The sequence below is a fragment of the Notothenia rossii genome, assembly GCF_949606895.1.
Source record: "Notothenia rossii genome assembly, chromosome: 5".
Classification (NCBI taxonomy): Eukaryota; Metazoa; Chordata; class Actinopteri; order Perciformes; family Nototheniidae; genus Notothenia; species Notothenia rossii.
The window spans coordinates 26,139,700-26,166,394 of NC_136903.1; the positions used below are offsets into that span (position 1 = coordinate 26,139,700).

General features: G+C 42.1%; 3 protein-coding genes across 4 annotated transcripts in view; 2 read left to right on the forward strand and 1 right to left on the reverse strand.

Moving 5' to 3' along the window:
• The window catches only part of cecr2 (CECR2 histone acetyl-lysine reader), a 39,506-nt gene extending 31,847 nt beyond the window's left edge, over nucleotides 1-7,659 (forward strand). Inside the window, exons 14-19 of the mRNA XM_079681782.1 lie at nucleotides 213-589; nucleotides 921-1,070; nucleotides 1,219-2,020; nucleotides 2,493-4,401; nucleotides 4,867-4,934; nucleotides 5,153-7,659. Coding sequence (XP_079537908.1) covers nucleotides 213-589; nucleotides 921-1,070; nucleotides 1,219-2,020; nucleotides 2,493-4,401; nucleotides 4,867-4,909 — 3,281 coding nt within the window. The 3' untranslated portion in view covers nucleotides 4,910-4,934; nucleotides 5,153-7,659. The remainder of the gene's footprint in view (nucleotides 1-212; nucleotides 590-920; nucleotides 1,071-1,218; nucleotides 2,021-2,492; nucleotides 4,402-4,866; nucleotides 4,935-5,152) is intronic.
• A 935-nt stretch (nucleotides 7,660-8,594) lies between these two features.
• ada2a (adenosine deaminase 2a) lies at nucleotides 8,595-17,795 on the forward strand. The gene is made up of 10 exons (XM_079684176.1): nucleotides 8,595-8,865; nucleotides 9,268-9,591; nucleotides 11,269-11,488; nucleotides 13,494-13,707; nucleotides 14,367-14,494; nucleotides 14,595-14,685; nucleotides 15,527-15,635; nucleotides 16,076-16,233; nucleotides 16,798-17,000; nucleotides 17,084-17,795. The coding sequence occupies exons 2-10, from the start codon at nucleotides 9,288-9,290 to the stop codon at nucleotides 17,172-17,174; spliced, it is 1,518 nt and encodes a 505-aa protein (XP_079540302.1). The 5' UTR covers nucleotides 8,595-8,865; nucleotides 9,268-9,287; the 3' UTR covers nucleotides 17,175-17,795.
• Nucleotides 17,357-25,287, reverse strand: ribc2 (RIB43A domain with coiled-coils 2). Of its 2 annotated transcripts, XM_079684178.1 has the most exons (8): nucleotides 25,162-25,287; nucleotides 24,685-24,776; nucleotides 24,503-24,584; nucleotides 22,958-23,278; nucleotides 21,312-21,430; nucleotides 18,380-18,589; nucleotides 18,135-18,301; nucleotides 17,357-18,053 (listed from the first exon to the last, which is right to left on the reverse strand). In XM_079684178.1, the coding sequence occupies exons 2-8, from the start codon at nucleotides 24,691-24,693 to the stop codon at nucleotides 17,984-17,986; spliced, it is 978 nt and encodes a 325-aa protein (XP_079540304.1). In that variant the 5' UTR covers nucleotides 24,694-24,776; nucleotides 25,162-25,287; the 3' UTR covers nucleotides 17,357-17,983. The 2 variants fall into 2 exon arrangements, with proteins under 2 accessions (XP_079540304.1, XP_079540303.1); XM_079684177.1 differs by lacking the exon at nucleotides 25,162-25,287 and having other exon boundaries at nucleotides 24,685-24,896.
• Nucleotides 25,288-26,695: the final 1,408 nt, after the last annotated feature.

Here is a 26,695-nt window from a genome sequence, read left to right on the forward strand (position 1 = left end):
TAAAGGAATGACTGTGAGGTGGTGTGTGTGGGAGTGTGTAGTATGTGAAAGGGAGGGAGTGACTTGAAGATAAAAAGCTTTAAATGTCCATCAATGGATTTGCAAAAGGTATGTGCTTTCATGTGTGGCTGTGTTTACAAGGTTGCTAAGAAAGAGTTTTTATGTATTTTCATCATATAACAAAGCCGATGTTTATGTCTGTTTTTCCCCAGAGTACAGTATCATGGCCGAGTCTCTGGGACGGTGTTTTAGCCGGGCCTTATTAAAACACTTTCCCTCAGAGGATGGCGACACGGACGAGGAATTCCACATCAGCAGTGAAGACAAGGAGCGCAAAGACAAAAAGCGTAACCGCGGCAGCAGTAGACATTCGGGACCTGAGAGTCTGATCAGGGCCACAGAGCAAGTCCAACGCAAGAGAACCGCCCAAGGGGGCAAGGGCAGCACCCTCTCTGAAGAAGAGGAGAGCAAACGACCACGACCAGCTCCTCCCCTACGCTGGGTCAATGGCCCCCTGCACCCCCACAGCCTGCCTCCAGGCCAGCAACACCACATGCATCAAGGGGGCATGTACCACCCAGGGCAACAGGTATCCACAGGATCACTTTTTATTTTTAAGTTTCTCTTTACTTTTCTAAAAATGATTTATCACTCATTATGCTCATTTTAGATTTCACATGCTTTAATGTTCGAAAAGGGCTTTATTTGTTCTCATACTGCCTTTCTCACGAGAGCCCAGTCTGCTCTGATTGGTTTGCTGGCCTTCGTTTGCGGTCAACCGCGAGATTTCCTCCTCTAAGACAATAAAAGCATAATAGGGCCCCTTTAACTAGTTATACAAAATACACTGTTTTTGATTATTTTATGAAATGTATAAAAAAAAAAGCTTAAATTGTGAATCCTCTCTCTTATCTTACCAGCTTCATCGGCCCCCCGGCCCCCCTGGTCCTCATGGCCCACACATGTATGGCCAAAGAATGGCCATGGACCCCCGCTTCGCTTACCCAGCTCACATTCCTCGGCATGGAGACCCCAGTTTAAACCACATGCCCCACAACTTTAACATGCAGGTATGAGCCAAATGTACCTTTTCCAAATGTAATTATAACAGTATTTAAGTTTCAGTTTATAAGCAAAGGACCACCTTTTACTGTGTGGTCTACTTAATACTACACTGATGTGCAGTTATGCTGACGCCTAATTTGATTTTTCTCTTAGCATCGCATGGTAGATGGACATCACATGGGCCCCAGGTATCCAATGGGTTCAGATCCTAACCAGCAGCAGCCCTCTCACCAGCAGCAGCACCGCTACATGGGCCCCACCCACGGACCCTCTCTGGGCCCCCGTCCCGTCGGCCTCCATCCTGGCCCTCCTCCTGAGGCCAGCATGTATCCATCCCATCATCGTCCGGAGGGCCACTGCATGCACCCTATGGCTAACAGATTCCCAGGGCCGGAAGGACCACATCAGCACAACTACCCAGGCATGAGACCCCCCAGTATGGGCATGGCCAACATGTGGACTGGTATGAATCACCAGGACAGACCCAGCGGGATGCGCATGCAGGACCCCAACATGGTGAACCAGCACAGCTTCGGTTACGGTGGGGTCCCCCCTCCAGTGGGACATAAACCCTGGCCAGAAGCGGCTGGATACCCCCACCCTCCTCCCAATGCCCAGTATCAAATGTCTGCAGCGGTCAGCTCCCAGGGGCCCATGTCCTCTCACCCCCCTGTTCCCCACCCAGACTCTGGCAGGACACGCTTGGCCTCCATGTTGGAGAGCCCTGAGATGCTGGCCCTGCAGCAGCTGTCCGCCTCTTCCAGACCCCCTGCCGGTGCCCCTCATCAGCACATGGGCAACTTTCAGCAGCCCGGGCCCCCATCAGGAATTGGCAGCAACCCAGCTCACCCCTCTCAGCAGCCCCCCCCTGCCCCTGAGGTTCAGCTGCTGCATCCCGCCAGAGACAATGGGCCAGACAGCCGGCCCTCCCAGCAGACAGACTCGCTGCCCAAAGGTAGACCCGACCTTCTCTCAGTGTTCCGCTGTATTCTGCATGAAGGAGTCTAACCTTTCTCTCCACCCTCGTGTTCTTTCTCGACTGCAGTGTTTCACATTTGTTAATCAGCACACCCCCATCCTTTTCCTTTCCTCTGTGTGTTTTTTGCAATTTGATTTTAATTATTTTTCACAGTAAGTGGCAAATTGAATATTCATTAGTTTGGTGACATTTCCTGCTGGTTGAGCTGAGGCTACAAAAGAGATGGCATGTCGTTAGTTAGGCTTCACTAGCTTTGTGTTCTCACGAGAATAGATTAGGGAATTTAAATGGAGAGTGACACGAATCTATTTGATCTTTTGTGTAAAAAGTAGTGCAACTGTACAACCTCTTTATTGTGATAATAGGTATACAATTTTATACGTAACCTCCTTTTCCTTGTTTATTAATGCTTTAAAACTTTTTCTTTCATTATTCTGTGTGTTAACAGACTCAACATCAGAGGAACAAACAGCCGCCAACAACATTTCTGCTGAAGCTCCATCACACCAAAACACTGTTTCAACTAACCAGGAGCATCCGTCCATCCGAAGCCCCTCAGAACACCACATTGGGCCCTCAGAAAGACTTCAGAGCCCCCCAGCCTTGATCTCGGGCAGACCCCAGGAGAATCCTTCAGGACCCGGTCTCCCACAGATTTCAACAGGGAACCACAAGCAGGAGGCGGACCGCCAGAGACAATCTGCCAGCCACTCTCCCTCTCAACACACTACTGTTTCATCCCATCTCAACTCCACTGATCCTACTCACCCTAACCACCCAGCGCCCACACAGGAGGGTCCGCAGCAAAAAGCTCAGAGCCCCGCACTTCTTCACCAGAACGTACCGCCACTGCACGCTTCAGCGGGGCTGAACTCCACTCAGCAAATGTCAGAGAGCATCCTGCCCCACATGCAGAATGCACATCAGGAGGACACACTTCAGGCCCCACAGAGTACCCCTCCCCAGCAGATGATCCAGAGCACACAGCAATACAATCCCCCTCTTCACGCCCCCCAAAACGTCTCCCCGCAGCGCCCCGCACAGAGCAGCCCCATGCACGGGATGCCTCGGAACGCCACACAAGTAGCCCAGCCCGGACGCCCTCAGCCAGCCCCGCTCACCTCTCTGCCCCCCAGTTATCCTACCCCACTGTTACCATGCCAGCCCAGCCCTGCGGACCATGGAGATCAAAGACCTAGTGAGCCGACGAGCTGCCCGGCGGACACAGACGTTCCTCCGCAGCACATGATGAAATCTGGGCCTCCGAATGGGATTCACAAGCAGCAGGCTTTCAGCCCAAACCCCCACCAGACCCAGCAGAGAGGGCCCGCTCACAACCCTGCCATGCCCCCTCACTCCCAAGGTCAGGCAAATGGAGCCATGGGTGCATACAGCATGGGGGGCCATCCCAACTACAGCCAGACGAACATCAGCAGGTCCATGCCTCAGTCTGCTCACCACCCCTATCACAGCCAGGTTAACCCCCTCCACAACCCCTCTCAGCACCCCGTCTACCACCAGCAGGGAGGGGCTGCCTACTCCTACCACACAGCAGGCCAGCAGCACCCCCAGGCCCACCCCAACATGTACCCACAGCATCAGTACCAGCAGCAACACTACTACGCACAACCCCACCCCCAGGCTCAGGCTCAGGCTCATAACCAGGTGAACAGCAGGGGGGGTTACCCTGCAGAGGAGTGGCACCGGCATCAGTATCAGCCTCGCCACCCCATGCCCCCCAACGCCTACCTGCCTGCAGCTAGTGCCAGAGGTCACCTGAAGGAGAGCAGTATGTCCCCACTGGGCTCTGAGGGTCTGGTGTCCCCTGGCCCCGGGCCTGAAGCGGGGCCGCAGCCTGGGGGCCCGGAGGAGAGGCGGTGTGTGAGCAGGGAGCAGGACGGGGGGGGCAGCCCGGCAAAGCAGGCTCACACAGAGGGGTCAGAGCGGCCTGAAAGCCCGAAAGAACTCCTGGACCTCGACAGCCACAACGCTGCCGCCCGCCGCCGCAGCGCCCAGCAGCACCCCCCCGCCTCCCACATGGTGTCCGGGTTCATGTACGACCCCCGCGCCGTGCACCCTGGGATGCAGCGAGGGGGCGTTCCTCCCCCACACATGATGTTTCAGTCTTCAGGCAATGGAGCGCCATACCCCGGCCAGCATTACGCCGATCCCGGGCGATATGCCGCCCAAAGACCCCACCCTCACCTGATGGAGGCTCTGCAGCGGCCCCAGCAGCTGCCCTTCTCCCCGGGGCAGACGCGCATGGCCATGTACGGACACCCCCGGCCTGCAGGGCACTTCCAGGGCATGATGATGCAGCAAAGAGGCCTGGCACCGGAACACTTCCTGCACCCTGGGTAAACAGATTGAAGTTTTATATGGTTTTTAATATTGTAATTCCCTCTCTATCTGTAATCTTACGCCGAAGTCAGTATTTTTTTTTATTGAGCTTAATATTTTTTAAACACTTCATTTGGTCTACTTCCCTTTAAAAACATATTATTGATAATAATTTCCAACAACCATTAGTCTTTCAAAATGGGATGGTGGACATTGTAGTAGAAGTTCACTCTGCGGCCTGGAAACAAAATTAAATTAGAACTTGTTTTTAAATATGCAAAAACTTGTGTGACCCAAACAAAGAAATCAACATTAGGCCTTAGTTAGGCAAGTACACTGGACATGCAGGTATCATGTGATTAGTTCTTCGGGCCACACACTGATGGATGAAGATAAATCTATTGGTTGACTGAGCTTAATTAACATTTGTTATAAAAACAATTTTATTAACATTCTTCTTTTTTTTGTCTTGTTTGTCATAGGCAACAGATGATGGCTGCTCCCGGCGGCCCTAGCAGTAAATAAGGAGCGTGACAAATAACAAATCAGAGTGAGGGAAAATAACTTTCATTAACCACTTTCTATATCTGACAGCTTCAAGCAACTTCCTTCTTCTATCCCTCTTCCTTCTATTCATAAGAATATAATGGCAAAAAGTCTCTTATACAATTCCAAAGAGAGCCAAACAAAAAACATGATACCATGGCGATGTCAAGCCATGTTTGTGTTTTTTCGATGGTTAACTTATTTTTTTTCATTCCCTTTCAGGCATGTCGTTATCAAAGAACATCTGGACAAAGCACTGAGCCAAGAGCAAGAACATGTGTGTGTGCTGATGGAGACTGTAGATTGGACTCTTCGCTCCACAGACTGATCATCTTTCAATGGACAGGAACTGTTGGCTCGGTTTTGGCCCATCACTGATCTTGGAAGATCCAACCAGGCAGCTGGTATCACTGCGATAATAATACTGTGAACTGGTATCGAGCCCTGTAAAAAAGACTCTTTTTGCTTTCCCTTCTTTAAGTAGAACTGACTTGACAATTCACCTCTGTGGTTTTGATCCAGGGCCCTCCATCAGAAGGGTGTTCTTTTTAACCACTTGGCCAATCTGTCCATGACAGCCCTGCGAGAACAGAGAACACTGGACAGCCCTCTCCTCTTTGAGAAATGGAACTTTAAATGGATTAAACGACACTGAGCACGATCATGTCCATTGACGGCAGTGCTTGATGAATCTTTTAACGATAACTAAGGAGGACTGTGGTGAAGATAAGATGGACTGCTGTTTTTAACGTTTCCTGTTCCAACTTTATCTTTAAACTCAGGTGTAGAAAAGGAGGTACTTTGAGACTGTCACCCTAACCCAGGCGACTCACAGGCCCCTTTGCAATTGCCTTAGTTTCCTTTGTGAATGTATGAGTGAATGTGTAGACAATGAGCTATGCAGACTAGCTGCAAGGACACAAACACAGATTTCTTCGAGGATAAACCGTCCTGCAAAAAGGCCCAGATACTTTTCATTTCCGGTCCAAACCTTGCAGTGTTTCAGAGTAAACACGCTGTTTATGCATCTTCTCAAAGCTGCCTTCACTGTCAAGAATGTCTTTCGACTAGCAGAGTGGCAAGACGCCGCAATTTGTGTCCAACAATCTCTGTTGTGCACTATGGGTTTCGTCTGTCTCGACATCCTGGAATTGAGTGGCCTTTGATAGTTTTATTTGAATTCAAACACATATATGTATGAAAAATATATCCTTACCTCTTGTCCCAGATGGGGGCAGTTTTTCAATGATATGTCCTGCTGGCGGGTAACACTTACCCATCAAATCCTGCTGGAATTTTTTTTTTTATTGTGACAATTGTTGCATTCCACCTTCACATTTGTACTTTGTCTCTTTATTCACTGGCCTTCCCTTTGCATGGTTGACTCTCTGAGTGCTTCCTCTTCCCCATGTCAATATAAATGTATCCTCAGGGTGAACAGTTTCTATATACGGGTATTTTTCTGCGTTATGTGAAGGAGGAGCAGCATCATGAAGACAAACGCAACTTGTTTCTGTTTAACAATATCTATGGCTAATCACACGGCCAAACCATTTAACCCCTTCGGTCCCACCCCAAAATAAAATGACTTGGTTTTGTCCGGCACCCTACACCTTATAACATCCATGTCGCACCTGTGGACCCTACTCGTGCAGTTCATCGATGGCAGCCAATGAATCTACCTCATCTAGCCAATCTGTGGCACTACTGAGCCCCCCCCCCCCCCCCCCCCCCTCCTTCTCCACAAACATCCAGTCCTCACTTCTGTGGGTCAACATTTTGTGACCACTTTTTGTTTGTCGTTCGGCTTCCAGGACTGACTATGAAATAGCATCACAATAGGTGTTCTTTATGAGAAACAATCCTTGAAAGTGTGAACTCTCTTTTTAGGGACAACACGTTCCTTCTCAGTTTTAGACGATATTACATCACATGTCTGAATGAAATAGGACTGTAAATGAGTCTCTACTTGTACAGATTGCATGCCTTTCTGCCTAGAGGTTGTAAAACTAGACCATTTTCCAGTCTAGGGTCTGTAATAAACTGCATAGAGTTTGGGTTTACTACGTTTCTTAGTAATAGGTACCTAAGGCAATGAGAGGAGATATTTGAGGAAGGATGATGGAATAGGAAAGTGCTAGAAGCTGTGAGACAATTATCTAAATGTGTCACACAAGACTTGCTATTTTGTTAAAATAGGAAATTGTCTTCATATTTAGCGGGCTCCTTTTGGAGGTAGTGTGTTCACTCGTGCTGTCTGAAGTATGAAGGACAGTGTTTATTTGAAAGGTCCACGGTTATGATACTGTCGCTGTACAGATGTTGTGTGTGTGTATTTCTCTCTGGTGTGTAGAATGGGCACCAGATGTTCGGAAGTGTGCATTCATCTCTCACTTTTACTCTGCTGTCACCTCTCTGCACTAGTGAATACCATTTTAGACGTGATTAAATGTGAATCATATTTATTTCTTCTTTTTAAGAATATTTGTACATTTTTGGACTTGTTTTAATATAAATGTGGTGTACGTTTTTCTTTTTTTCTTTCTTGATGTTTCAAGCAGTTGTCTTTTACCTCGGTAGCATGGTGGCATTGAAAAAAGACCTGTGTGTTTAATTTTTAAGTGACGTTTACAAGTTCTTATCTGACTGATATAGATTATTTTGAAAAATGGAACGGAGTATTTTCTATACTGTACATTTCTTAGAAATAAATCTCTTTTCTTGAACAAGTCAGACTTATTGTCATCAATTTTTACTAATAGTCAAATCACCAAAGCAGCAGATTACTGTATTCTCTGTTGTAACAGCTGTTCCTAGCACTACTGTGACCAAATACACATAAAACAAAGCTGTGTCATTTAGGGGAAAAGGGGCATGAATCTATTATCCGTTAAAGAAACTGAGGCCAAAAGTAATGAAATGCAAACAGACAAAACAAGACGGCCAATGCAAGACAATGCATTAATCTATTGGAGCGCCTCACGCCATCGCCTTCAATTAGTGCTCTCCTCTTGACGGACACCCTCCACAGATTGTGATGCTGCTTTGTTTGAACCTACTCATGACTGCAGGAGTCAGTGAAGTGATGCGTTGCAGTGGAAGAGGAGGCAGCATGGCTCCTCAGGCTTCCTTCAAGGGACTACTTGGAAACGAAGTACATTATTTTGTTCAGGTCTTGGCAGTGGAAATTCAAATGAGGCATATAATTAAGAGACTTTAATTGAGTTAAGTAACCAGGTTGTTTAACTAAATTCTGAACATGCAAAAACAAGGCAATGTATAACAATAAACAATCTGCTTAGTGGCCATTTCCACCATCAGATGAATCTGTGTTTGATTTGGAAAAACAAAACAAATCACTGAAATCAGCTATCCTGTTTGAAATATTTAATAGATATGTTGATATGAAGTTTATTCCACTAAAATCTCAATTGTATTATCTGCACCTCAATTTTGTGGAATGCTAAAAAAATATGTTAAAGTCACTGCTCAACAATATATTGTGCAAACTCACACACAGGTGTGTTGACAGAGGGAATGGGGAATTTGTATTTACTAATCTGTTTTGTTTATTATAAGGATCATAACCTCCATGATGCCGCTCCACCAATCAAAAATATTATCCAGGTTCAATTTCAGCCAATCATAACAGGACAGAGGCGGGACTTAAATGCACCCTGAACAAAAGCTTTGCCAATGCCTGACTAGCGAAACAAAAACACCAAATGTAATCAGACCCTACCGAAGCTTTAACGCAGTTAATTTCCTGAATTGTTTTTGAACAGTGAAACTTTTATAATGAAGTAAGCTATTAGATAAAAGCAGATTTCTAACTGACACCGACGAGCAAGTTTTCCCGTGGTCCTCTCTTCTTAAAGTGACTGTGAACTGGACTGTTTACAAAACCGTCGACAGCTTTCGAGGCAGCTGCTAAGGTACCGTGTGTGCATTATTCTTTAATATACAGTATTTTACAATCATAAGACTGTCACATGTCAAGTAAGTAACGTTAGCGGGTTTTCTTATGTCTGTTCAGCCTACTGAAAAAAACAAACAAGTAAAAACAGAGCTCTGCTTCGCAAAGTAATGCATTAAATGCATGAGTAAACCTAGCATTGTTGGCTTATTCTCACTTATTCTCACGTTAATTGTGTAACGTAAACGAGTCATACTCATTATCATCGCTTCTCTTTTCACTCGGTAACGTTTATATAGGGAAGTGCACATTTTGCCGAGGAACAGACACCTGTTAGTTTTGTGGTGTGAGTGGTTGCAGGTTTTCTTTTACACCAACTATTTAAAACACGTTTCCTCATGTTATTTGTTTTCTTTCTAAGCTCCACACACTCGCGGGACAATGGAAGTGTCGCTAAACCGCCGCCATGCAGTGGTTGTCTGCCTGCTCTTGTGCTGCCTGGCCAGCGGGCTGTCCTCCCCGGACCCTCGGCACAGAGAGGCCCTCATACAACTGGAGGTCTCCATGCAGACAGGAGGGCAGGTGGTGCTGACTGATGCTGAGAAGCGGCTGGACGCTCTTCTCTTTAAAATGAAGCAGGAAGAGGTCTCAAGAGCAGACTTTCCTCCCGCCATGCACTTCTTCAGGGCCAGGGACGTCATCCGCACCAGTCCCATCTTCAAGCTGCTGCAGAAGATGCCTAAAGGTACATTCAGTGTCACACTTCAAAGTGTTTACAGAACATGTTCATTAACATGTTGCACTTATTTGTATTACTTGTGAGCTGCAGGTTATAATGCGTATCATTTTTTTTTAATATTATCTCTTTACTTTCTTTTTCAATATTTTAGCTGTTATGGACACAGTTTAGCTTTATGACATGGGTATGTTGAACTCTGAAAACTTTTATCAAAATGGAAAACTACCAATACAACTTACATGCGATACATTTGGTTTATTTTCGTATAAATCCAAAAACAATGTTGTTTAACAATCGTCGTAAACGGACCTTCACAATCCAACGGGATTCCATAAATAAACTACACAGAATCACACTACACACCTACGCAATGATTACATTCAGGCAGACTGTAGAATACAACCTCTTTGGACAATTGATATACTTATTGAAAACAAGCTACAAAATGTCATACCTTGGAAAATGCAGTTTAATACTTTTTAATAGCCTTCATTTTCGCTAAATTTATTTATCAACTTTTAATACTTTTTAAGACCCCGCGGACACCCTGATATACAAATTCAATAGAAAATACATTTATCCCTATAGTTTCTAAATAATACACAATATAACAAAAATATTGAATAAATGGAGTACAATATATAGTCTTGGCTACAGGACTATATAGAAATATACTGTAGACACTTAATGGCATTGGATTGAATATACATTAAACTGTGCAATTAGCTGTTGTGCAAAGTGTTCTGGCTTATGGAAGAGGAGACACTTTACAAGTTATGGGGCAGTAAGTTCTCTGCCAGCCAGAGGTGATTTGTTCTACAACCAATCACATACATACAATTCTACAAAGAAATGTAATTCAAGGCTACAGAAATACATGCAGTAATGTGCAATATACAGTTTTTAAATGTACTTACCTGTTGACTTCTTTATAGTGTTTACATGCAGATTGATAAGTCGTTGACAGTGTTCAGAAAAATACAAAAACATTTGTCAAATTCTTTTGCCTAAGGTTTTGTGTTCTGATTGTCAGTTTTAACACTAATGCTTCATGCGTCATTGTAGTGTGTTAGCAATGAAAACTTTTATCAAAATGGAAAACTACCAATACAACTTACATGCGATACATTTGGTTTATTTTCGTATAAATCAAAAAATGATTTTATACAATTAAAGATTATTCTTCCTCTGAAATAACTGACTTGCACATTGCTTCCTGATTAGAGCTGAAACATGTTCTCTATTTATTTAAAATGATCCCCAAATGCCTAGTTAAACTTGTCAGTTGTGAATAATATATAACATATCTCACATTTTTCATAATAAAAGAAATATTGTTGAGTATTGAACTCTCATTTTTACAAAAATAAAGTTTTCATGGTATGAACTTTGACTTTGGAATGGACATGTTTCCACAATTGCATGACATTACAGGCTAAATAAAGTAATCATTTAATCCAGACAATTATTGGTAGATTAAGGAAAGAAAATATATGCAACAATCTTTTTTTTTTCACCGGAGAACGTTCTTCCCAATCACCTATGATAATGTTCTCAAAAAATGCTTGGAACTCACAATCTTTTTTGCAGGAATGTAACCTTTTTGAATACACACAGAATCAGACTTATTTTAAGTATCCACAATCTTTATTTCTTTATATTTCTGTAATTCATTGTTTTCAGGGGGAGCTCTCCATGTCCATGACTTTGCCATGGTAGAAGTGGAGTGGCTGGTGAAGAACGCGACCTATCGGCCTCACTGCTACATGTGCTTCACTGACAACCATTCCGTCAGATTCATCTTCTCAGCCCGGCCGCCCGCTGCTCTGCCCCGCTGCTCTCCGTGGACCCTGCTGGAAAACCTCCGGGCCAAGATGGTCAACTCCACGGAGCTCGATAAAAGGTGAGGACAAATCTTTAATATGAAAGTACCACAGATTTATAATCTGGGTTATTTACAGAGAGAAATAAAAAAAACAATCATAGGATGAAATACGTATGTAGACTCTACATATACAGTACGTATTTCATCATGTCCAACAGCACGGGATACTTTTATTGTACTATAAATTATTCCAGTGTATATTTTTTGTAAAGAGTAAAAAATATCAAGGCAAATTATTTTGTCCCATCAGCAGTGTCAAGCATTACATGAGTTAAATATGTTTAAAAGATACAAGAGCATGACCGAAAGAACGAGATTGCGGGTACAAGCGGCCGAGATGGGTTTTCTCCGCAGGGTAGCTGGTGTCTCCCTTAGGGATAAGGTGAGAAGTTCGGTCATCCGGGAGGGACTCGGAGTTGAACCGCTCCTCCTTCGCGTCGAAAGGAGCCAGTTGAGGTGGTTCGGGCACCTAGTTAGGATGCCACCTGGGCGCCTCCCTAGGGAGGTGTTCCAGGCACGTACAGCTGGGAGGAGACCAAGGGGTAGACCTAGGACCAGATGGAGGGATTATATCTCTTCTCTGGCCTGGGAGCGCCTTGGGATCCCCCAGTCAGAGCTGGTTGATGTGGCCAGGGAAAAGAAAGTTTGGGGCTCTCTGCTGGAACTGTTACCTCCGCGACCCGACCACGGATAAGCGGGAGAAGATGGATGGATGGATGGATAAAAGATACAAATATAGCAAAAAATCTAATTAACATTAGCAGCAAGTATATATAAATATGTATAAATCCAAAATACTAATTGACACTAGTAACTTGTGTATATACAGGGTATATGTAGGAATCCTGAAGTCAAATGTAATACCTTTTTAAGACCCTTTCCATACATTTTAAGACCTCATTGCCACTTTGAGTTTTAACCGGTTAAATTGGCGACACACTTTACCTCACATTTACTATATACAGTATTGATTGTCCTTCCTCCTTATCTTCCAACCATTTGGACGCAAACTTGCATTTCCCCATAACAATGTTGTTTAACAATCGTCGTAAACGGACCTTCACAATCCAACGGGATTCCATAAATAAACTACACAGAATCACACTACACACCTACGCAATGATTACATTCAGGCAGACTGTAGAATACAACCTCTTTGGACAATTGATATACTTATTGAAAACAAGCTACAAAATGTCATACCTTGGAAAATGCCGTTTAATACTTTTTAATAGCCTTCATTTTTGCTAAATTTATTTATCAACTTTTAATACTTTTTAAGACCCCGCGGACACCCTGATATACAAATTCAATAGAAAATACATTTATCCCTATAGTTTCTAAATAATACAGAATATAACAAAATATTGAATAAATGGAGTACAATATATAGTCTTGGCTACAGGACTATATAGAAATATACTGTAGACACTTAATGGCATTGGATTGAATATACATTAAACTGTGCAATTAGCTGTTGTGCAAAGTGTTCTGGCTTATGGAAGAGGAGACACTTTACAAGTTATGGGGCAGTAAGTTCTCTGCCAGCCAGAGGTGATTTGTTCTACAACCAATCACATACATACAATTCTACAAAGAAATGTAATTCAAGGCTACAGAAATACATGCAGTAATGTGCAATATACAGTTTTTAAATGTACTTACCTGTTGAATTATTTATAGTGTTTACATGCAGATTGATAAGTCGTTGACAGTGTTCAGAAAAAGACAAAAACATTTGTCAAATTCTTTTGCCTAAGGTTTTGTGTTCTGATTGTCAGTTTTAACACTAATGCTTGATGCGTCATTGTAGTGTGTTAGCAATAAAATAATATTATATATAAGATACTATATATTTGTCAGTAAGAATGGCAGTATTGAAATGTCCCATAGAATAGTTAATTCTGTAATCATCCTGTGTATATACTTTAGATAACTCCATTTAAAAGCTTTTTCGACAGTGGTAAGTTGACCAGAAATTGACGCAGATCATCTGATCCAAACCATGTCTTTACATTCCCAGCCTCATGGCCAACATGACGCTCTTCACTGATCAGGATCCAGAATTGGTGTATCCCAGTCAGGATGTGATCTGGAAAACATTTGAACAGTGCTTCCGTGCTCTGTGGGGTCTGGTTACATACGCTCCTGTGTTCAGAGACTATTACTACCAAGGTCTCTCCCAGTTCTACAGGGACAACGTCATGTACATGGAAGTGCGAGCTCTACTCCCGGAGGTAATCTTTTTCTGCAGCACCTCTTTTCACCCTCTGTCTGAAACCAGAGCCCAGTCTGCTCTGATTAGTTAGCTGGCCGGCTCTATTGTGATTGGTCAACCGCTTAGAGATGTCCCGCCCCTTGGCCTGTCATATGTCCTACATAGTGATGTCAATATGTTACGGAAGTAAACGAAATAGTCCAATTGAGGCGTTTCAGTGTGTTGTGTTGGAGAGAAACTCCCTCTGGAGGGAACTTCTGGGATTTTAGACTTTGCAGACCATTTCCCCTCAGCTATAGACCTACATATTCTCATATAAAATAAAACCGAGAAAAGCCATTTGTCAAGTCTGTCTGACTCGTAACATTTTAACTACTCAGGATTCATTTAACTGAATACACTGATAAAGACTCTTCAGGCCGTTGAGAAATTCAAGCTTCCGTAACCGCTGTCCTAACAGCGATGGCATCTTGTTGCATACTTGTGGCATCGATGAGATCTTATTATTGATGCACTTCAAATTTAGATTATTGCTAATTATTTCCGCAGAACATTATAGCCGCTGACAATTAAATTTGTCGGACCAAAACAGATTTAACTGGTCAAAATCCGGCAAATACTAGCTAACTGGAAAAACTGGTATTATAATTTTTATTGAGTGTGTTTTCTGGTACTCAGATATACGAGTTGGACGGCAGCACTCATGACCCAGCGTGGACTCTGAAGACGTACCAGGAGGTCACCCGACAGTTCACAGCAGAACACCCGGACTTCTTTGGAGTGAGAATGATCTACACTATCCATAGGTGACCTCCCCAACAACAGATTTGACTTATAACTATGAAGGATTGACATAAGATGAAGTTGATATCATATAATAACACTGCACTGTACTGTATTCTTCAGAGGAGTGAATGCATCCATGATGGCTGGAGCTGTGGAGGAGGCGATGAAGCTACAGAGAGACTTCCCAGACATCATGGCTGGCTTTGACATGGTGAGGAGTTCAAGTTATCGCCCCACTTCTCCAGTTTTGACTAGGGCTGGGTAATATATCAATACTATATCAATATTGTGATATGAGACTAAATATTTGAAATTGTAACATCTTAAGTGTTTCCTCAAATGATTGTCATTGACTGTTTTACTATTGGCTTTTACCAACTAAGTTATTATATACACATTACCGGTAGTGATGATTATTTATCGACATTCTTCATTGTTTAAATATTTTGTGAAATCATAAAATGTCAACCCTACAATTTCTGTGCAATATAGATCAATGTCTTTATACTGTATATTTATATTTATATATATATATATATATATAGAAGCGGGAGCGTAACATAATGATGTCGCTGTTACAGAAGTAAACAAAGGAGTACAATCGAGACGGTCAAGCAGGGCGGGCGGGAACTTAGGGATTTTAGCCTTTGTAGACCATTTACATGCACATAAATCCATCTTACACACTTCAGGACAAAAGAACAACCCCAAAAAGCAAAATAGAGCCTCTTTACTGGACTTCGGTTCTGCGAATCAATATCACTACCCATATTCCCTTAATCATTCTTTACAACAGTCTGTTAGCTAGTATTAAAAACATCTGAAATGAATCGACCAATCGGAATCAAGTATTTGACTCAGCTGTGTAATAAGAGATCTTACTGAACTTTGTGGCCGATATCTCTGATTGAACAGCCCTAGTTTGTACAGATCTTTTGTTTCACTTACAATGCAAATAGTAAGATTGTAAGCCGCTTTAAACCACACACACGTGCCTGAATCAGTGAAAGTAAACACAACAAACATATTGTTTACTCCCTCTCTACTTACAGGTGGGCCGTGAGGATAGCGGCAGACCCCTGTGGTACTTCAAAGATGCTTTGTCACTGCCGGCAGAGAGAGGCGTGACGCTGCCTTACTTTTTCCATGCGGGGGAGACAGGTGAGCTCCTGAGCATTCAGTTTTACAAATCCTATCCTGCAGCATGGGGCTTAGAGGTTCATCCAGACAATGACTGATGTGTTCATTTTAAGCATAGAGGCTACTACAGGACTTTAGCTAAACTGACAACAAACCCTTCAACTTGTCATGGAAAGAAAAATGTCGGTAAATAGCCGAACATTGCCTTTCTTTATTTATCACACACTCAAAAATGGGAATGTTGATTTGAAGGATTACCTTGGCTAGCTTCGCAGTTAAATGAACAAATAAGTATGTGTTTCTCACTGTGGACAGAGTGGCAGCCCAGGCCTTTTTCTGTCCTATTCCACAAAGTTGCAAAACCAAATATTTACCAACTGTGGAATTTAGGGTTAAAGAAGAGTCATTCAAGAACGCTGTCTTCTATAAACACGTTTTTGATTTCTCTCTGCTACGAGCAGATCTTGAGGGCTCAGAGGTGGACCAGAACTTGTTGGATGCTCTATTGTTTAACACGTCCAGAATCGGCCACGGCTTTGCTCTGCTCCGCCACCCCGTGGCCAAAGGTCTATCCAGAAAGAGGGGGGTGGCTGTGGAAGTCTGCCCCATCTCAAACCAGGTACACTCTCATCTTGTAAACCAAAATATACAAACAAATTCTTTTTTCCAGCTACTTACTTCTAAAAGTTCTAATGAGTTATATCAATCACTTAAAAAAATGTATTCAAGTATCTTAATAATTATCTTATAAATCATGATCAAACCCCAGTATGAAATACAAGTATTTACTTGTATTTTATGGGGGGGGGGGATAAATCAAATACCTTTGTTGTTGTAATAAAGTAATGCACAATGTTTATTTTTAGTTTTGATGATTTCTAAATGATTGGCATGAATTGCACGTAATTTGCAGAGGCTTGCTAAACTCATAGCTCTGCTGTGTGTGCTAAATGTCTGCTCATGTTCTGAAACTTAGCTAAAGCATCAACACAGCCGCTGTCACATCGAGCCGCTGTGATTCCCATCTGTATAATGTGCACTAGATGTTTAGGTTTCCAGATTTCTCGCAAAGCCATAATTCATTAACATAGACAGCACTTCTGAAAATCCTATCAACATGAGGCTACGATGGTGTTGATCTAGCTTCTTTTAATCCAATATCTCCTCTCCTGTCCTTGTTCAGGTTATGAAGCTGGTGAAAGATTTGCGTAACCACCCTGCAGCCGCTCTGATGTCGGAGAACCACCCGCTGGTGATCAGCTCCGATGACCCGGGCATGTTCGGCTCCTCCGGACTCTCTTATGACTTCTATGAAGCTTTTGTGGGCTTTGGTGGGATGAGATCCAATTTAGGCTCCCTCATAGAGCTGTCCATTAACTCTATTAGGTAAAGTTCAGCAGTGATGAGAAGAGATTTACAAATTCAAAATGAACTGACCGCTCATTGACATCTCTCTGTCTGTGTTGCAGGTACAGCTCTTTGACTCCGAAGCAACAGCAGAAAGCCCTGGCTCTGTGGCAGAGAAAATGGGATACGTTTGTGTCTGAAAATGCTTTTTAAACAGACATTTTTATATATCATTTTAGGCATTGACTTGATTCTTCCTTTTTGCAAAGGAATGCCTTAGAGTAAGGGTACATTTAAAGTGGAACAGTGCTTTAAAGCTGAGCGAGTTTGTGGTGGCAAAAATAAGGGACATTAAAGTTAGTTAGGGTTCAGTTTAGTTCTTTTTCACACAAGACAATTTGGGATGTTACAGACGAAAAGGTCTGGGATAAAAGAGGAAATTAAGAAAGACTGAATATGACAGAGCCAGTGACGTCATATGTATCTGCTGTGAAACTGACCTGAGATATGTGATATAACATTTAGGGCAATTACTAGAACTATACATGTCCAATAGCTTCAATCAAACGCTTTTTTAATGTCTTTGCACTTTAATAGTCAGGTTGGCCATGTTTGTAAGAATGCATAGATGGACGTCATTGTTAACTACATGTTGTTTGATGTCTCCATAGTGTGCTTGTGTTTTGTAAGAGTGTAGCCTGTTCAATCCTGAGGGCTTTGATAAACACTGTTCCTAAAAGAGAGTTTAATTTAAACTTGAATGTCATTTTTCAGCTGTTGTAAAAAAAAAGGGATCTTTATGTTAACCATAAAGAACCTCACTGAAAGCTAAAAGTATACAATTTCTTTCTTTCGCTCATTTTTGCAACGGTAGCCAAGATTCATATAAACTGTTACAATCATCCAATAACATCCAATATCTAAATTCTGACATGATTTAAAAACAACTCTATGTGCTTCAGTTTATTCAGTGTTCTTCTCATGTAGCTTCATCCTCAGCAGCCCCTGTTATGAGTCATCCTTCATCTGCTACAGGTGTTGAATTTGGAGAAGAAGCTGTCGTCAATGCTTCCTCTTTCTATGTCTGGTTTCCTAAAAACGAAACCAGTTCAGAAACAGAGTGAGACAGTGGTTTATTTGTGTCTAAACACTGTGTGTAGAGTGAACACTGACTGTTGCTTGTGTGTCTGGGCCATCAGGACGTTGGCTCTGTCCACATGTTGTCTCTCCTGCCGGTCCAGTCTGGCCTGCTGCCTCTCCAATAAGAGAGCGGTGCGAGCCGAGTCCATGCGCATGCGAGCATGTTGCTCCTCGTCTCGCTTTTTCTCTAGTTCCACACTCTGCAGACAGAACAAGCTTTTAATTTAGAACTTTGATAAAGAGCGTTAGATTTGAGAATATCTCTTCCCTTATTTGACCTTTTTCTCCTCAATCTGATATTTCTGGAACTGGATGATCTGCTGCAGGCTCTCTGGAAGTGCTCTCCTGTGACTGCTGGGGCAGAGGTCAGGCACTAGGGGGCGCTGGAGAGCTACACCCGTCAGCTGCTCCTGCAGGATGTTCATCGTGGCTCCTGCTACATCACCACTGACATGACGTTCCCCATCCTGGCGACGTTTCTCTTCTATCTTTGGATTTAAGAAATCAACGCGATAAAGGTTTTCTCAGTTTTAATTTAAAAACTGGATGCAAAACCATACAACAGCACATTTAAAACAAACAAGTATGTCAGCCCATCAAAAACATGCATGACGTTAACTTTTTAATAAAATGGTAGTTAATTATTAATTAACTTGCCTTAAGGACTCTCCTCTAAAAAACAAAAGCATATTTACACTACATTTAGAATATTGTCACCGCTTCCTCTTGCCTCATACTGCCTTCTCTTACGTGGAACTAAAGCTAATCTATGATCTCTTCAAATCCACCACTCCTTTGACAAAAATCTGTAATTTGACTTCCCAGAACACAAACGTTGCTGGCCTACGCCGCTTTGATTGGTGTTTGTGATATTATAATAATAATAACACGTTTTATTTATAATAATACATTATACTTGTATAGAGCTTTGACAGAGAATAAAAAAAACTACAAAAAGAGATAAACAAAATAGAAAATAGGGGGGGGGGGTGCAGTGTTGAGCAGGTGGGTTTTGAGTGATGTTTTGAATGCGGTGAGGGAGGAAGAATCTCTGATGGATTGGGGTAGTGAGTTCCAGAGGGTGGGTGCAGCAACGGAGAAGGCTCTGCCGTCCCAGGACTTGAGTTTGGTCCGGGCGGGGAGGGACAGGAGAGGTATGATGTCAACCAAGAGAGGGCAGTGCTGGTGATGTTGAAGGTGGTTTCAAGACGGGTGAGGAGGATGGAGTGATTGGTGGTGTCGAAGGCACCGCTGAGGTCAAGGAGGATGAGGATGTTGAGGTTACCGGCGTTGGAGGAGAGGAGAAGGTCCTTTGTGATTTTGAGGAGTTATAGAACTCTTTTAGGGGTACTCAAAGACACTTTACATGCTAAAATCCATTAAAACAACACACTTAAAATGTATAAAACAATAACTACAAATTAAAAGCAGTTTTGAAAAAGGTGAGTTTTGATTTTACATTTAAATGGAGACAAATTGGTGCAGTCACAGAGGTGTTCGGGGGGAGGTTGGGGGCAGTGATGGAAAAGGCTCTGTCCCCCCCGGGTCCGGTGCTTGGTCCTTCAAGGTGGAACCAGGAGGCTGGCGTCTGAGGAGCGGAGGGTGCAGGAAGGAGTTTGGTGTGGGGCAGGTTGGTGAGGTAGGAGGTTATGGAAGGCTTTGTAGGTGAGGGGGAGGATTTTGAAATGGATCCATTGGGGGGGTGATGTGGTCACTGGAGCAGGTGAGGAGATGTACTGGATTTGTTTTGAGGAGTTTGGATGGTGTACCGTTAAGGATACTGGTGCAGTCATTTTGTAATGAGATGAAAGCATGGTTAAGTGTTTCTGCAGCAGAGAAGGAGAGTGATTTTGAGGTGGAAAGATTCAGTTTTAGTGACCTGTTTGATCAGTTGTCATTGTTTAAAAATATTTTTTCTCTAAATGACAATGTGTATTCGAAACTTGTTTGAAATTCAGTAGTCATATTGTTTTTGGTGAGGGATTTGGGACTGATGATGACCATGTCTGATTTTTCACAGTTGACTTTAAGGAAGTTGCATTGCATCAAGGATTGTATTTCATGGAGGCAGTTGGTGAGAGTGGAGAGGGTTGCAGTGGAGAAGGAGAGTGTGAAAATGTAGGGCGGGACATCGTCGGCGTGGAAGTGGAGTGACTGAAGTGTTTTAAGGTTTGGTTCAGATTCAACATAGTCACACAGGAACACAACAAACTAAAAGAGCGAGGCAGCTGTAGCCCAGTTACTCCAGCGTACTGAGTGGTAAAATACTTAAAAAAAATTAAGAGACCTTTTGAAACTATTTTTAGTTTGTCAGTACCCGTGTCTGGGCCCATAGAGCGGGCGTGCTTAGAGCCTCCGATCTCCCACTCTCAGCTCAGTAAAAGAAAAATAACTCTGGATTCAGCTCTGTACTGGGTAGTTGATTTACAGACCTCTCTTTCCCAATGTAAGTCAATGAGAAACGTTTTTTTGGCCCTTCAGTCACATAAGTTGTTGTCCTGCCGTTTGGCCACTATTAACCTTTTCGTCGACGTCCGACCTAAATCTCCAGACCTTTATATCATTGAAATCAAGAAACCTGTGTGCAGGACTGGAATGTAACCTTGATAAAAATCCAGCGCTGCATCTAGGAACCAGTTGTACCTGTCAGCACAGTGAAAGGCTCGGCTGCTGTAATTAAATGTCCTCAATCGGTTGAGGAGTGACATTTAATGATATAAGGCTCCTGTGTGTGATCGAGATAAGACTGTTGAATACAAGCCAAAAGAAAAACAAGCAGCTTGAATATTTTTGCTAGGAGTGGCATCGAGTTAACAAACAGCAACAAGACAGACTGGTACTGAGGATGCCAGGTCACATGAAAGCTGTCATCGTAAAACAGCGCTATTCCACCAAACATTGTTTTCCTTTGTTAAAAACATTTCAAAAGTGTGGTTCAAACGAATACAAACTTATTTTCTTTGCATTATTGGGGTTCTGAAAAAACACTGCGTTTTTTTGTTATTTGGACCAGTTGTCATTGTTTTACAATTAATTATCTAAATGACTTTGTATTTAAAACTTGTTTAAAATGTTGTCAGTAGATATTGAATAAAACTTAAATATTTATTTTACTCAAACTCATTTTTCTGTGAGTACACCTTAAACCTGCGTGTTTTCAAAGCAAGTTGAACCACCTTATGTGACTGTGTGATTACCTGAGTGATTTACCTTGGCCAGATTGAAATCTTTAGTGGCGACAGTTTCTGCTTTTCTCATCTCCATCTCAATGCCCTCAAGCTGCAGAGCTTTTTTCTCAATGTAGGTTCTACTGACGTCATAGCGCTGCTCTGAAAAACAGCAGTGAAGAAGAACAAAGGTCACGTTTCATGCATGGGAACTGATTCTAGTAGTTCATTCATTGGTCTGTTTGCATCTTATAATTTAAATAAACAGAATTTCACTTCACTGTGCATTATTTAATTGTACTCTCTGTGGTTGTGTATCTGTATATAGACTCTTGCATTTACTTGTTTACTTTTCTGCAACATTTAGCTTATTGTATTTTTTGTATTATTATTATTCATATAGTTTACTTCATCTACATTACTGCACATTGGTCGGCTATTTTATTCTCTCTATTTGTTTCTTCCTGCAATATTTATTGTTTTATTTTTATGAGGAGCCTGGGACTTAAAGGTCACCTATTATGCAAAATTCCCTTTTTCATGTCTTCTATACATCAACATGTGTCCCCTCTGTGTAAAGAGACTCTGAAAGTTTCAGGAAAAAAGATGATCTCTCTTTTTTGTCCTGATCCATTTATATAAAAACCTGTCTGAAAATGAGCTGATCAGATTTTTGCCACTTTATGATGTCATAACGATTTTTTGGCTTGTGTAACCATTCACCAACCAAGTTAACCCCCCCCCCCCCCCCCCTTATCACCTGAATCTCCACCTAGAGCACCATTATGTTCTTTTTAACCAAATATGTCTCACAGGGGCGTGGGGAGTGGCTCCTTATTTTCATCTAAAGTAACAGACAGAGAATCAGCACTTTTGAAACAGAGGGGATTATGGGATAGTGCAATGATTAGACCCTCCAGAAAAACGCGGGCAAAAATCCTTTATTATGCGGGCTAAATTCCTTGATTATGCGTGCTAAAATCCTTGATTATGTGATTAAACATGTGGGGTTTTTATGTGACTTTATGCGGTGAAATTGCGGGAAGGGTTTTGGAGGTTGATGCCTCGCTGAACGTGAGTTGTTTGGCTTTCTTGTCCGCAGCAGCAGAAAGCATTTTCGAATGTTTGAATGAATCAAAGTGGGTCGTCCCCGTCGATTTTCTCTTATGCTCCAACACACAGTTGCACGGGGTGCAGAATAGTTTCCCCCCACTTTTTGCCTGGTCTTTAGTAGAAATGTTCGTCGTAAATGAGATGGATTAGATTTTTTCATCTTGGTGTTTTCTCTATCGTGTGAGCTCCACACGTTGACTCTATACAGTGTTGTTTACATTCTGTGATGCGCGAGCTGATGACGTCACGTCAAGACGAGTCAATTTTTTTTCTCTCAACTTTGTGTGGAAAAATGCGGGGATTATGCGGCCTTTTGATAAATATGCGGCCTTTTAAAAATCTGCGCCATTGCAGAATCGCGTTTTTCTGGAGGGTCTAAATGATCTGTTTTGTATTTTGAGCCAAACACTTTAGAGACATGTTTGTATATATTAGAGACCTATAATATATTGATGAAAAACAGTGTAATAGAGGACCTTTAAGATTTTCATTGCCATATCCTCACTGCAGCTGCTGTGTATTTAAACAGACAGTAAAGCCTTTGAATCTTGATTCTACTATGGGATCACAACCTACCCTCCAGCGTCTGTCGCTGCCTCTCTGCTGCCTGCTCCCCCTGCTGCTGGAGGAGCCACTCCCGGAGCTGCTCCCTCTGCCTCCGTCCCCTACTCTCACTGTGGGGGTCCTCGCCCAGCAGGCCGGGGAGCATCATCTGGGCGTTGCCTGGGTCTGTGTTCCCACAGCGGTGCGGGTCGCTCAGGTCATAGTCGCTCTGGCACTGAGGCTGCTGGTGCTGATGCCGGTAGCCAACGACATCCTTTTCCATCGCACGCTTCTCCTTCACTTCTCTGCTGTGAAGGAGGCAAGCTACTTTGCTATTATGGAACATTTCAGCATCTGTATGGAGGACACAGGTCAGAGGCATTACAGCAGGGTTATATATATATGTACCATGATGTCAGCAGGCCAGATCATTGAATATGGTATTTGTTTGGTATCACATTTAAAGAGATGTATGATAACCAAGCAATTAACTCATGAAAATGAATATTTTTTTTATTTTAATGACAATTTATGGATAAAGGAGTTTTTAAGTAAGGGATACATTTCAGTAAGTGCTCCTCTTGTGTTATGAGAGCGAAGGCAAAAGCAGTGATAAAAACGTAATTTCATTAAAAAAATACACTCATTAGGCCAACACCTGTAGTGTGTGCCGGTACTATTTATGAAGGGGAATTTAAGTTGATAAAATGATTGCTAAATATTGCAAATTATTTGTATTGAAAATGTTTTGGGGTGTTTCAAGAGACAAAAAATACATTTGTGCACATTTTCTTTTGGTGGAAGAGTCCACGTTATGTAGTAAATGCAATTTCAATGTTTGATTTTGAAGTAATCTGAGTAATTCAGTATTCAAATTAGATTACTTTTTCGCAGTGGAGTATTTCAATGTTTTGTTGCTTCATACTTCTACCGCACTACAATTCAGAGGTGAATGGTAGATGTGTACTACACTACATTTATTTAATACCTTCAGTTACTTTGCAAATGTTGATTAATGATCTGAATTATATTCAACACTTAAATCAGACTTTAGTTACACCTGGAGCAAATTCACAAGCTACCCTGCAGTTATACAAAGTCATTAAAACGAGCTGCTCCTTTACCAGCTTTGATAAACACTTAATAAAAAATCAAAACATATTATTCTGAAATTGGCCAGTTTGCATAATGAGTCCTTTTACTTTTGGAACTTTAAGTATATTTTGATGCTTATACTTGAGTAACATTTGCAATGCAGGACTTTTACTTGTAACAGAGTATTCCTACACCCTGGTACTTCTACTTTTACTTAAGTACAAGATCTGGCTACTTAGCCTATCCCACCTCTGCTTTTTGTTGTTGTTATATAATGGATAACAAAACCAATTTCAAAAATGGCCATATAATGTGTATGCATTAAGTAATATGACCCAGCCCTGCAATGCGTTGATCATAATACACAACATAGTGGGGATCATATCCATAGGATGTTAGTGATGAGCTACTGTTTCCTGTGAGTGACATGATACTCAGTCATTGAGAAGTCAGGAAGCATTAGCTAATGTTGAGCTCCATCACCACGAGCGTGTTGTTCCAGTTTTGCTTCTTCTTCTTGTTTATCTTTTTCTTTCAACTGCGAGTCTAAGGCCTCCTTGTCAACCTATGAGACAGACAACGGTCGTGACAGCACATGTACATTATGCGCTAGCATCATGGGGTTAGCATATTTGTGCAAAAACACCTAACTAATGTTAGCTTACCCCGAACATCCTGACTTGGTCATTAAAAACCCTCTCTCGTCTTTCAGTCTCGTCGTTGCGTCGCCTCTGCAGACTTGTCCTTGCTACACGGTCTGAGGGTAAATCAAAGTTGAACATTTTTACTTAAAATATGGTGTTTTACGTAACGAAATGCAGTGTTAAACTTAGAACGGGCTCCTGTCCTAGGACACGACCAATTTAGCTTCAATTTAAACACACGGGTTGCTAAGAAACCAGAGTTCGTCCGTGTTCGTAAGATCTCGGCTTTTTCCGGTGTCGTGGAGACAAGCGTTTCATGAAGACACCTGTAGTGCAAACCTATTGAACCGCTCTACAATATATATTACATAGGCCTACATATAGAGGTGGAAGAAGTACTTGAGTAACAGTAGAAGTACCAGAGTGAAAGAATGGAGAGGCTATTACATAGGCCTACATATAGAGGTGGAAGAAGTACTTGAGTAACAGTAGAAGTACCAGAGTGAAAGAATGGAGAGGCTGTGGCGCAGTGGAATAGTGCGTTGGTGTTCGGATCATGGGAGCACAGGTTCAAACCCCATTGCAGTCAGCATGTCGTTGTGTCCCTGGGCAAGACACTTCACCCCAAATTGCTCCTGTGGGGATTGCCCACAGTATTGAGTATGTAAGTCGCTTTGGATAAAAGCGTCTAACAAGTATTATAAAACGGACAAGTCAAATCAAGCAATCTGATTGGTTCTTAGCCGTGATATACTGAGCGTATACCACGGGTAGAATTGTAAGTTACTTTTCACAAGTATCCCTCCTCGTCTGAGAAAAACAGTATACCGTTTGGTATAAGAACAAGAACTAAGAGCTAAGGGGGTTGTCCACGCCCCTTAGCTGTGATATAATGAGCATATACCACGGCCTGTCGTGAGCTATTGCTTAAACATATAATGGAATGGAATGCTCTGTTACAAGTAAAACTCCTGCCTTCAAAATGTTACTCAAGTAAAAGTACAAAAGTATTGCATCCAATGTGAAACAGTGAAAGGCTAAGCTGCTGTAATTAAATGTCCTCAATCGGTTGAGGAGTGACATTTAATGATATAAGGCTCCTGTGTGTGATCGAGATAAGACTGTTGAATACAAGCCAAAAGAAAAACAAGCAGCTTGAATATTTTTGCTAGGAGTGGCATCGAGTTAACAAACAGCAACAAGACAGACTGGCACTGAGGATGCCAGGTCACATGAAAGCTGTCATCGTAAAACAGCGCTATTCCACCAAACATTGTTTTCCTTTGTTAAAAACATTTCAAAAGTGTGGTTCAAACGAATACAAACTTATTTTCTTTGCATTATTGGGGTTCTGAAAAAACACTGCGGTTTTTTGTTATTTGGACCAGTTGTCATTGTTTTACAATTAATTATCTAAATGACTTTGTATTTAAAACTTGTTTAAAATGTTGTCAGTAGATATTGAATAAAACTTAAATATTTATTTTACTCAAACTCATTTTTCTGTGAGTACACCTTAAACCTGCGTGTTTTCAAAGCAAGTTGAACCACCTTATGTGACTGTGTGATTACCTGAGTTTTATTTCTTATATTTGCAGTGCATTGTATGAGGAGCCTGGGACTTAAAGGTCACCTATTATGCAAAATTCCCTTTTTCATGTCTTCTATACATCAACATGTGTCCCCTCTGTGTAAAGAGACTCTGAAAGTTTCAGGAAAAAAGATGTCCACGCCCCTTAGCTGTGATATAATGAGCATATACCACGGCCTGTCGTGAGCTATTGCTTAAACATATAATGGAATGGAATGCTCTGTTACAAGTAAAACTCCTGCCTTCAAAATGTTACTCAAGTAAAAGTACAAAAGTATTGCATCCAAATATCAAACCAAAAGTAGAAGTAGCCTACTCATTATTAATGTGTAGGCTACTTTTACCTTTTGAGACATTAAGCAGATTGGTCCATTTCAGAGTAATATGATATGTTTTGATTATAATTATTGATCATTAAAGTGTTTATCAAAGCTGGTAAAG

Excerpts from the sequence above, each read along its gene's own strand:
- ada2a (XM_079684176.1), top strand. The coding sequence starts at position 9,288 with ATGGAAGTGTCGCTAAACCGCCGCCATGCAGTGGTTGTCTGCCTGCTC. Across the intron at positions 11,489-13,493 it reads TCCACGGAGCTCGATAAAAG|CCTCATGGCCAACATGACGC; the intron begins GTGAGGACAAAT and ends TTACATTCCCAG. Across the intron at positions 17,001-17,083 it reads CTGTCCATTAACTCTATTAG|GTACAGCTCTTTGACTCCGA; the intron begins GTAAAGTTCAGC and ends TCTGTGTTGCAG.
- ribc2 (XM_079684177.1), bottom strand. The coding sequence starts at position 24,801 with ATGTTCAACTTTGATTTACCCTCAGACCGTGTAGCAAGGACAAGTCTG. Across the intron at positions 23,279-24,502 it reads ACTGGAACAACACGCTCGTG|ATGCTGAAATGTTCCATAAT; the intron begins GTGATGGAGCTC and ends TCCTCCATACAG. Across the intron at positions 18,302-18,379 it reads ATCAGATTGAGGAGAAAAAG|AGTGTGGAACTAGAGAAAAA; the intron begins GTCAAATAAGGG and ends TTCTGTCTGCAG.